Source organism: Vanderwaltozyma polyspora, genomic scaffold, assembly GCF_000150035.1.
Source record: "Vanderwaltozyma polyspora DSM 70294 KpolScaffold1031 genomic scaffold, whole genome shotgun sequence".
In the NCBI taxonomy this organism is placed as follows: domain Eukaryota; kingdom Fungi; phylum Ascomycota; class Saccharomycetes; order Saccharomycetales; family Saccharomycetaceae; genus Vanderwaltozyma; species Vanderwaltozyma polyspora.
The window spans coordinates 1,533-13,905 of NW_001834679.1; the positions used below are offsets into that span (position 1 = coordinate 1,533).

General features: G+C 33.6%; 4 protein-coding genes across 4 annotated transcripts; all 4 read left to right on the forward strand.

The window, feature by feature from the left end:
* Window positions 1-3,533: 3,533 nt before the first annotated feature.
* Window positions 3,534-3,896, forward strand: Kpol_1031p1 (uncharacterized protein; the record flags this gene model as incomplete). The annotated part of the gene is made up of 1 exon (XM_001645906.1): window positions 3,534-3,896. The coding sequence occupies one exon, from the start codon at window positions 3,534-3,536 to the stop codon at window positions 3,894-3,896; it is 363 nt and encodes a 120-aa protein (XP_001645956.1).
* Window positions 3,897-4,577: 681 nt separating this feature from the next.
* Kpol_1031p2 (uncharacterized protein) lies at window positions 4,578-5,195 on the forward strand (the record flags this gene model as incomplete). The annotated part of the gene is made up of 1 exon (XM_001645907.1): window positions 4,578-5,195. One exon carries the CDS (start codon window positions 4,578-4,580, stop codon window positions 5,193-5,195), a length of 618 nt encoding a protein of 205 aa, XP_001645957.1.
* A 1,945-nt stretch (window positions 5,196-7,140) lies between these two features.
* Window positions 7,141-7,974, forward strand: Kpol_1031p3 (AGL178W family transposase; the record flags this gene model as incomplete). Its single annotated transcript, XM_001645908.1, has 1 exon — window positions 7,141-7,974. The coding sequence occupies one exon, from the start codon at window positions 7,141-7,143 to the stop codon at window positions 7,972-7,974; it is 834 nt and encodes a 277-aa protein (XP_001645958.1).
* A 310-nt stretch (window positions 7,975-8,284) lies between these two features.
* Kpol_1031p4 (Tkp3 protein) lies at window positions 8,285-11,476 on the forward strand (the record flags this gene model as incomplete). Its single annotated transcript, XM_001645909.1, has 1 exon — window positions 8,285-11,476. One exon carries the CDS (start codon window positions 8,285-8,287, stop codon window positions 11,474-11,476), a length of 3,192 nt encoding a protein of 1,063 aa, XP_001645959.1.
* Window positions 11,477-12,373: the final 897 nt, after the last annotated feature.

Here is a 12,373-nt window from a genome sequence, read left to right on the forward strand (position 1 = left end):
TGTTTGTTTAGAGAAAAGGTTGTACGCATAAATATGTACATGTACATGTTGTATTAATTTCTTTTTGTGTTTTAAATTTTTCTTGGTCCATAAAAAAGAAAAAGGGAAAACACAAAAAGTACAAAAAAAAAAGCAAACAAAAAGAAAAGTTTTGTGTTCGGAAAATATTTGTACAAAGTGTCTACTTTTAGTATTTATTTCCGTTTGGTGTTATAGCCAGATATATAGTTTTTGTAGCTCCTGCAGTTATACCACGGAACAGCCTTTGGAAGTACGCAAGTGCAATGGATTTACTCTTGGTGTTTTTCAGCTCTACGTCGTTTTAAGACTTATGTCCTACTTTGCTTTTTTCTTTTTTTATTTGTTTTGGACATGGTAGGACAAAGACCGGGCAACAGGTGTAGCAGCATATTTTTTCCATTGTTGACTTTGTACTCTACGAACACTGTTTAGGGAAACTTATTTGCCGTTGATTTTTCTTTTTTGTCCTGATTAATTTTGTTTCTTTTTGTGGTTAACCGTCTAGATGGGATATATCTTGGTGATGCATTTTATTACATGAGCAGTTAGTTATTAGATATGAAAATAAATCATAAATATTAATAACACTAATTATAATACTACTAAATTATTTGGAAGGTGTTAATAGGTGTTATTAGGTTTATTTCCATTTATTATGTTCCATGAAAGCTTGACACTAAGTAAATGTATTGTGTTAGAATATGAGCGAAATTAAAAGATATTGCAGAACAAAGAAATGACGTTTGTAAGTTTGGAGGGAGGTACAGATACGAAGATCCCTCTTACTTTCTCTACTTCAAGAAAAATTTTTAGAAACAAAATTTACATAATTCCTATAATTTTGGTTCTGCCCACTCAATTAATGAAGTAACTAAAGTATTGGAAGTTCAATTACTTTGTATTAGCTATATCTTGAATTTTGAAAGAAAACATTCATACACATAAAAATCCAGAGGATAGAGGGCGTTCTAACGTTCATTGGTTTATAATTAATGAGGATAGTATGAGTAGAATATATTACTGAAGCTTAAAATTTCAATCCACACTAAAAGAATTATAGGAGAAAAGATACTTTTTTTATTCTTACCTTCCATATCTTAATATTTCTTTGCTTAATTAATTTCGCGGTTGCAACTTTAAGATTAAAATTATCGTTCGATTTAATGACAACTTTTCCTTACGGTTTGTGTTATTGCTTACAGTAAGTATGGAAAGAAAACGGATCTGAAAAGTAAACAATAAAATCAAGCAAGATAATAATAGTTCTTTATTTCTGTAAAAAATGGTGTGTGTTTCATTTTTGATATGAATTCTTGTTGAAAAATACAACAATTATAATAGTCACATGCAATACTTAATAAAAACTAATACGGATAAGTTACTAATGTACAATAATCTGAATTCATATATGAAATCAATTGATAGATGGACCCCGAAAAATGAAGATACCTTCTAATTTTAATTATTATACCTGACGAATAACGTAGTTTTATTCTACTCTTCAAATTACTCGTAATCCTAAAGTGACTCTTGTGTTCTGAAACAGAATAATATTTCTGACATAATATGATGCTGGAAATATAATTACATGACATCTCATACTCGCTATTAAATATGATATGGTATGTTTCTACAATTGGGATGTTAGTTTAAAATTGTAAGTCAAATGACACTAACAAATGACAAGATATATACAATGATAGAATTTTGGCATTCGTTGTAATTCCAATCGAGCTTCTTTTTTTGTTGGCAATTGAGTTTATATATTACTTATTCTGTGCTATTTGTGCTTGTAAATAAAACAGTGATATATTTATGAATCATTACATTTATAAGTTGTATACCCGACCTTTCTTTTTAAATCCTGACGCTCTTGATAATTTGTCAAAATAGAACTTTAAGAAAGCATATATTTTAACCATTCTGTAAGTTGCAAATTTAAGGTTTTCCTTGTCATCAAGAAGATAATAGAATTGGATATTTTAAGTTCATGATAATATCTTATATTAAATATATGGTACTGGGAAGCTAGAATACATTCGCTTGTCGTCATTATACAATAGCATATCCTCTACAAAATAGTTAATTATTTTAAATATTAAATCTGGAAATCTGGCCCCATCTATATATATCAATTTTAGATAATTTTTTTATGTCATCCGGGCTAGTAATAATCAAATAGCCACCTATCATCATGTTCCTCAGTGAAAAATAATGGATACCTGCTTGTATTTTTTTTGTTGCTGTGAACATTCTCAAACAATCAGTATCAATATGTTGGATTTGTGTAAATGTAAATTCTGGAATATTCACAGTTTCCTGAGAAATTACGAAATTATCAACAATTCTGTTATCAGATCTGTTATCGGTATTGTTGTTGGTCACATATAATACTTAATAATAAATTATTATTATTAACTAACAGGTTGATTTTCAGATCAACCAATTCTGAGTCTCTTTCTTGGGTTGGCTGGTAAGATTTCAGTGATTATTTCATCTTCACTTGTAATCTCAATCGTTTCGTTAGTTAGTTATTGGTCAGCCATTGATTCTTGTCACTGGTTATCCTCTATTCAACTGACTAAATTGCATACTTTAACTTATTTTATTGTAAGTTCTTCTCTTTCTTGCGTATTATGAAGAATCTTATTTTTATTAGTTGATAAAAACACAATATTAAATCTTTCATTCTTTTCATCAACAAAAGACTAGATTTATTTTAGAACCTAACTAAATAGCGATTTGAGCTCTAAATGAAAGAGAAAATATAAATATTACAAAGCCAAAATCGTGTCACATTGCAATAAATTAAATCTCCTTGTTTTAGATTAGGCATGGTCATACCTAATTGGCAAGGTTGCTGCGATGCAATTACATTACAAATGTAGCACCAAAAATGGCATTATTCGAGTAGTAGTTGCCAAAACTAGTTTCGATTACATATCTTGCTATCAACTACACATGAAGATATAATACTAAAGGTCAAAGAAATACTGCCAACTGCTAACAATACAATTACATTCGGTGAGAAATACATTACCTGGATGACAGAGAGGTGTGTCAGTGTTGGCTCCACATTTGTACAAAATAATAATTAAGGTTTAGAAGTCATGTGATAGTCACATGCAATTTTCGGTTTTCAGGCAGGTCACAGGAACCAAAAAAAGCAACCGGTTAAGGAAAAAAAGGGTAGGACAATCCTAAAGTTGATTTGCTCCAGGCCGTGAACGAAAAATTTCCTCATTTGGGTATTAACTATGAGAGCAAGTTTTTGACTTTGCTCTCCAACCATGCCTATCGCAAACTTCTGAAAAAAAAAACTTATATAAAAGGGCAAGGTAAGTTAAGGTTTTCATAAATATATATATATATATATATAAAGAGATAAGCTTAAGAATACTGGAATAAGTAAGGATCACATCAGGGATTATATACTTGTTAACTATATAATATCTGGCAGTGTGAGACTAGTGCACATTGATGAATAATAGAAACTTACACAAAGAAAAAGCATGAGAATTCAGAACACCTGCTTGTTGTTTCTAGCTATGTTATCTATTGTAGTTGCTACAACCGATTTTATTGACTTCGATGATAAAATGATCGTTATTCCTGACGGTATGATAATAACTCGTACAGTTAATGGTGTTAATTATACAAAAGAGGATGAACAATTTTATTATTCTGATACAGACAGATTAACTGACATATACGTTGATTACTCCGTCCCAGTCGCTGCTTTTCATAGTACCGAAACGGAAGATAATCATGACTTGGTAGTGAGAGCCTTCTTGGCGCTAGGCAGTGCTGGCTTCTGCCGACTATACCAACAAATTAGGCCTGGAAGGGGATCAAATGCCCGGAAATTGGATTAATTTGGATAAAAATTGAGTTTTCCTAATCGTTAAGGTAAAAAATTTCAATCCGATGTCGGGTAACATTTGGATGAGACTACTGCTAAGGGTACAAAATTAGGTCTTCGTAAGGCTTAGGATTATTGTTTTGGATGACAGCATAAATTTAGATTTAACTTTATAATTTTGGTTAGTTTAACTATTTTACTGGACTGTCGTATATCATTTTAACTAGGACTTTATCGATCTCATGAAAATCATGTGAACTAAAAGTAATCTTCTGGAAATTTGCCTCTAAAGATAGCCTCCGGACCGGGAGGGTTTTTCCTCACTGATGGAATTTTTTATGTGTGAATTTCTGTAGAGCCAATCCCCTGCTATTGCTAATTCCAACTAACAACATGGTTACAACTAATTAATAAGACAACATAATTGACATGAAACATAAAAGATGTATGCCAGTAAATATTAAAAGTGGTTACAAACTCATGAAAACAGAAACATATAAAAAGGCTACCTAAATTAAGGCTTAAGGTAATATGAATTAGAATGTGACGTTTAGACATATATAGAGGTAAGCTTAAGAATACTGGAATAAGTAAGGTTCAAATCAGGACTTATATACTTATCAACTATATAGTATCTGGTAGTGCGATCCTAGTAGACATTGATTTATAATAGAAACTTACACAAAGAAAAAGCATGAGAATTCAGAACACCTGGTCGTTGTTTCTAGCTATGTTATCTATTGTAGTTGCTACAACCGATTTTATTGACTTCGATGATAAAATGATCGTTATTCCTGACGGTATGATAATAACTCGTACAGTTAATGGTGTTAATTATACAAAAGAGGATGAACAATTTTATTATTCTGATACAGACAGATTAACTGACATATACGTTGATTACTCCGGTCCAGTGGCTGCTTTTCATAGGACCGAAACGGAAGATAATTATGACTTGGTAGAGAGAGCCTTCTTGGCGCTCAACACTGCTGGAGTCTGTCATATTATGCCAACGAGTGGAAAAGGAGTAGGGTCAGTCAATCAGAAGTCTACCAGCAGCGCTCTATCTAGGAGACGCTATACCGACAGTGATTTCGTGTCGAATCTACTGCTTAAGAACGGCATGTTCCTAAGTTGCTATATGACATCGAAACCTAAGATGTCATGTATTATTAACGAATGCGAAATCAACGGGGCTAGTTGCCTAGTTAACAGATTTACTAGGAGGTGCATGCAGCGAGGAGATTGGCGGCCATCCGGTTGCCAATACTGTAGGTGTCTTTCTGCAACATCTGAAGAGTTGATCATGTGAGGCTTCCACACTGTTGTAACGTTAACGCTTACAATGTGCGTCACTTGTTCACAACGTACAACTGCTATTCTTATAACTAAATGACAACTTTATATAGAGTATAACTAATATAATTATTTATAATATAAGCCTTGTCTCTTTGTATCATTTCCTTTACGTTTCATCTCCCTTAATGTGACACTAATTATCTTCATATCCGTTACGATATTTAGCTATTAACCATCTTATAACCCGGACCTATCAGATTATAACAATTATCTGATAGGTCTGGTTTGTATTTATTTGATTGGTTATTATTAAATACTGTATACGTATTATATTAGTTAAAGAAGTAATATGTGTACTATATTCTAATATATTAGTATAAGCTAAAGATAGATATACTGATTAATATATTAAGTTGTGTATTGTAATAATAATTAAGTCTGTCCCCTTTAGTTTGGGAACTTGTTTATGTAGCTATGATAATTATCTAGTTCTTTATATACGTTCTTGTTTGTGACAGTGTCGCAAATCCTTTGTTTATTGATTACTCCACTTCTTCGTATTATGTTATAATCCGAAATCAATACAAATTGTATTGATTCCGCTTTAGTATAAAGTGACGAGGCTATTGAAATGATTTACCATGCATGTGGATATGGAGATGTGTATTATTTGGCCTGTAATTAGTAGTTTTAAATATTATTTAGTTGTATGTTTAATTTGGTATAAGTTATAATGATGGCTGCTAGGCGTCTATTCAGTAGAATCTTAATGTAGAGATGTGTAAGTTAAAGTAAATATACTGTTAATTAATCATGTAGTTCTATATCTTTATATGTACCATATACGATACTAAATAATACACAATAATATACAATAATGTACAAAGATCTCTTTAAATATCAATATTAATAGTATGGAACAACGTTATTGTAATGACACTGCAGAGAATTATGTTGTAGATTTTCTACCGAATCGTTCATAGTAATAGATTCTTTATTTATTTCCAAGGACATTCTTAATAAGTTGATATTGATCCGGTGTATTAAAGTATAAACTATACACCTGGGAATATAGTACATATGATAAGTGTCAATTAAGATCTCATCATTTCTTATATACAGTGTTGGAAAAGTTTTCAACGTCAGTAATAACACTTTCGTGTAAAGTAACATTTCTTTATCCTATATGAATAATGTCGTAATACGTTTATATCACGTGTTACCTCATAATTCTGACAGACACTGTTGTGACTTTAACCTGGATACTCGAGGATAAAGTTTATGTCACTATTGCTGTTTTTCGTACAAGGTGAATGTATCGATTTCTCAAATATATAAAAGGAACAAATTTTCAGTTCCGATATATAAAACTATTTATGTTATATAGACTACTCTGTTACAGGAGGATGAGCGAGTTACCACTCACTGACCTTAGTAATAGGTCAAGATCCCTAATTGACGTATATCTACTTACATTGAAGCTTACAGCTTTTACCATTCTGACAGATACATATGTATTTACTCTCAAGGTTCGTACAAAGTAACCTCTAAGTAATCTCGAAATAATACGTGTAATGACTAACGCTTTTAGACACTGCTGATGTCGTAATGAATTAGGACACAATTGTGATTAGTCGGAACTAGCATGTGATAAGTTGGAATGTGAATGTGACAGGTTGGAACATGAATGTGATAATCTAACAAGGTCCGGGTTGAGAAAGAATGACTCTTACATGTCAAGAAAGTGAGTCAATAATGAAGGTATATAAATACAGTAGGTAGATCACTAAGATGTATATTAGCTATCCATATATAAAGGTTGCTAATTAGAAATAATAAATTAAGTTGTATTCTAAGCTGAAAGGTGACACACACTAGAGGGTTTGGCATACAACATCTGGTAGCGCTAAACGGTACTAGGTTATCACAGAGAATAGTTATCAAAATATCAAAAAATCATGCCAAGGGCAACACCAACTAAATCAAGACTTTCCGAGACAAAAATTGGAGGTTCAATTCCCCCAGAAGAAAAGTTCACTGGAACAGAGGATGCAGCTAAGTTACACGTTTTCATCACAAATATGGGAATGAGGATGGACACGAGACAACTTGACACTGATGCAGAAAAAATAGCATTCTTGTGCGACAGATTATACGGTACTGCTGGGGTATGGGCAGCACAATGCTACCGCAATTCACCAGGTTGCACATATGAATCTTTCAAGACAAAATTTGTTGAACATTATGCACATAAAATTGACCATCATAAGATTATCAATCAACTACTAAACATGAAAGAAGATACATTAGGATTGGAGGACTATAATCTTAAATTCACAGAATATGCAGCTCTGTTTCCTCCATCTATGACAATTGACAAATTTTTAGTTAGTATCTATCTTCGAGGTTTAAAAGGCGAAACAGCACGCTTTGTATTAAACGAACAACCATCTTCACTTAGCGAAGCATGCATTAGAGCAGAACGAGTTCGTTTACCAGACACCAGGGGATACTATAATGCTAAGGAAACTCACGAGGAAATCCTCAAGGCAACTAATTCTGTCAATAACATAACTGACAAGAACGAACAATCTGCAAATATGACTGTCGCTCCTATTATTCATAAACCACAGTCATACCACAAGAATACTAAGTTTAAACAATATCCAAAATATGGAAAACAAAAAAGATATAATAACCGCCATAAAACACCAAAATGTTACGGATGTGGGAAAATAGGTCATTTCTTAAGAAACTGTCCAGAAAAATCGACAAAAGCGAGTTCTCCTTAAACATCATATAAGGACCACAGGCTTACAGGTAGCCAATATTAACCAATGTCCCATTATTGCTAAAAATTTTCCAGAAATTGGCTCAATTGCACAAATTAAACACAAAATAAATGATTGCTTACTTAACATTCTGTTGGATACAGGTTCACCAACATCTTTTATCAGACGAAATATTGCTCGTCAATTGAACCTAACTATTAGAGAAGCCCCTCGATTTACCTTCAAGGGAGTTGTCTCAACGCAAACTGAATCTACTACAGAAACAGTTCAGTTACTGCTAAATTTAAATCAGAAACATTATTCAGTCCCAATGTATATCACCGATCATATTAATCAGGATATCCTTATTGGATTCCCAGTTTTGCAGAAATTTCCTGAGCTCATGGAATTAACGATTAAATCTCCAACTAAGACGATATATAATATTGTCAGAGACATACACGATGAATTAGAAGAACAACATGATCAGATATTCGTAATTTATACAATTGGATCCCAAGAAAATCACTCTTTTGAACAGATTCCTGAATGGTTACAAAGCAAATATAAAGACACCGTAAGAAACGATTTACCACCGAGAGAACTACAAGGTGACACCAATATCTTTCACGATATAGAACTCAAGGAGGGTGCACAGATTCCCAGATCACAGCCATACAGACTAACACCTAAATTGCAAACTGAAGTCGATACAATAATTAAAGATCTTATTGACAAGAAATTTGTAGTACCTTCTAAATCACCATTTAGTTCACCTATTGTAATGGTTAAGAAAAAAGATGGGTCATACCGACTATGTGTCGACTATCGGAAATTAAACAAAGCCACGGTTAAGGATCCATTTCCTTTACCACTCATCGATCATGCGTTAGCTAAAATTGGTTCAGCCACAATATTTACTACTCTGGATTTACATAGTGGATACCATCAAATCTCAATGAAGGAACAAGATCGATACAAGACCGCATTTGTCACGCCCAACGGTAAGTACGAATATACTGTCATGCCCTTTGGTTTAGTCAATGCACCAAGTACATTTTCCAGGTACATGGCAGATCTATTCAGAGACTTAAAATTTGTAAATGTCTATTTGGATGACATACTAATATTTTCCACCACCTTGAACGACCATTGGAACCATCTAGATATTGTATTTAATAGATTAAAGAATGTTGGATTGATAGTAAAGAAGAAGAAATGCACCTTTGCAGCCGAGGAAGTAGAGTATTTAGGATATAATGTGGGAGTACGTGGAATACTGCCTATACAAAACAAGTGTCAAGCCGTAAAAGACTTCCCAACACCAACAACTATTAAGGAGGCACAACGATTTTTAGGATTAGTTAACTACTATCGAAGATTTATTCCCCATTGCGCTGATAAAACTGAACCCATACAGAAATATGTAACAGGACAGACAGAGTGGTCTGACCTGCAGGATAAAGCAATGGTGGAATTGAAAGATATTCTCTCGTCAGAGCCGGTGCTAGTTGCATTCAGACCGGATGGGTTGTACAGACTAACGACTGACGCATCTAAGAATGGTGTCGGTGCAGTTTTAGAAGAAGTGACAGAGACTGGTAAACTGAAAGGAGTTGTGGGATACTTCTCACACTCTTTGAAAGGACCAGAGAGAAATTATCCTGCAGGAGAGTTAGAATTGCTAGGTATTGTATCAGCGTTGAAACATTTCAAGTATTTGCTACATGGAAGACATTTTGTCTTACGAACCGATCACGTAGGACTGTTGTCTATACGTAAGGAAGGTGAGCCTTCCACGAGAGTGCAGAGATGGCTAGATCTATTAGCGGACTTTGATATCGATTTGCAATATTTGCAAGGAAAGAAAAATGTAGTGGCTGATGCAATATCAAGAATGGAAGGCAACGACCTAGAAGCAAGAAACAAGCGATCTGAGAATGTAATTCATGCTCTAGATCATGTGATTGAGATCGACCCGACTAAATGGATGGATGATTGGAAGAGAGACCCATTTAGTGCAGCAGCAATTCAGACATTTGGAGTTAAAGATGTGGTAGTTTTTGCAGAAAAAGATGAGAAACTGTACAGGAAGTACGTTAAACAGATAAATGAATCACGAAGGTTCAGATCTCGTTTCGAGTATGAAGAAAATGTATTAAGATACAACGGAAAAGTAGTCGTACCCAGAGGAAGACAATCACAGATATTGGGAGTTTACCATGACCACGGATTATTTGGAGGTCATTTTGGAGTTAATGTTACTTTTAATAAGATTAACACTGACTACTATTGGTCTCAAATGTATGTGACAATTAAGGGTTACATCGAATCATGTATACAATGTCAACTTATGAAAACTCATAGGAGACACAAACAAGGATTGCTAATACCATCAGAAGTTCCTGACGGAAGATGGTTAGATATTTCTATTGATTTTGCATTAGGAATGCCTAAGACAAGATCAGGCAATCAGGTGATCATGGTTGTTGTAGATAAGTTTTCGAAAAGAGCACACTTCATTGCGTCCTCATTTCCATTATCCGCAGCAGAAACAGTTAAGCTGTTATTCAGATATGTATTTTCATATCACGGTTTTCCACGAACAATAACTAGTGACAGAGATGTACGATTCACTGCAAAATTTTATGAAGAAGTTACACGTAGATTAGGCATAAAGTTAACTATGTCATCGACGAATCATCCACAGACTGACGGCCAGTCTGAGAGAGTGATCCAGACTCTAAATCGGTTATTAGCAACATATGTGTTGTTCGAACCTGAGTATTGGGATGATTACTTACCACAGATAGAGTACGTGTACAACTCAACTCCAAACCGTATTCATAAGAAATCACCGTTTGAAGTGGATCTAGGATATCTACCGACAGAACCGCTGTTGGCTACTGCAGATAGATTGTCAGCAAGACATGAGGGAGCGGCCGAGATGATTCAACATATGAGAGTACTCACCGAGAGAGCAAAAGAGTGTTTACGAGATACACAGGTAGATATGGAGATCAGAACGAATCATGGAAGAAGAATGGTAAGGTTAGAAATAGGTGATTACGTATTGGTGCATAGGGATGCATATTATCAAGAAGTACCTTATCCGAAGATACAACCACTTTACATTGGACCATATAAGGTCGTGAAGCAAGTGAATGAGAATGCCTACGAGATAGATATACCAACTACTAGTCGGAAACGTAGAACAGTTAATATAACCTACTTGAAGAAATACAAAGAGAGATCAGATATGTATTTCAGAGAACCACCTCACACTGAAGAAGAGAAGGAGGAGAGAATAGAAGAGGTTATAGCGCTAGTAGGAGAAGATGATAAGAATAAAAAGTATTATTGCTTATTCAAAGGAGTAGACCCGAAGATAACAGTTGAGTTATCGAAAAAACAATTTAATAGAATACCAACAACGAAAAGATTAAATATGCTGGCGACATTTATGCAATTAGTAGGAACTCTTCGAGAGGAAGAAGAGGGAGAAGATGTCGTAATGAATTAGGACACAATTGTGATTAGTCGGAACTAGCATGTGATAAGTTGGAATGTGAATGTGACAGGTTGGAACATGAATGTGATAATCTAACAAGGTCCGGGTTGAGAAAGAATGACTCTTACATGTCAAGAAAGTGAGTCAATAATGAAGGTATATAAATACAGTAGGTAGATCACTAAGATGTATATTAGCTATCCATATATAAAGGTTGCTAATTAGAAATAATAAATTAAGTTGTATTCTAAGCTGAAAGGTGACACACACTAGAGGGTTTGGCATACAACATCATTTCGATTTTTAAGATTTCCAAAACCCATCACATAACTATTTTGTTGTATTGTTTTGTCCGGAATATATGTATTAGAAATAATGTTCAATAGGCCAACGACGTATTGTAACTATATAACTATTATCTATATTAATCTTATTATTAAGTTTATATAATAATACTTAGTTGTTTTGTCAGAATTATGAGGTAACACGTGATATATACGTATTACGACATTATTCATATAGGATAAAGAAATGTTACTTTACACGAAAGTGTTATTTCTGACGTTAAAACTTTTCCAACACTTTATATAAGAAATGACAAGATCTTAATCGACACTTGTCATGTTAATTATATTCCCATGTGTATATTATATACTTTAATACATTGGATCAATATCAACTTATTAAGAATGTCCTTGGAAATAAATAAAGAATCTATTACTATGAACGATTCGGTAGAAAAACCACAACATAATTCTCTACATGTTTAAATAATGATATGATGATATGATGATTTGTTTTGGTAGCAAATAGTTATGGCAATGCGACAGTGTCGCTTTATATACTAATTGGGGTGTTATCTGTAGATAAAGAAATATGTTATACCCCAATATTTCGTATAGAATTATT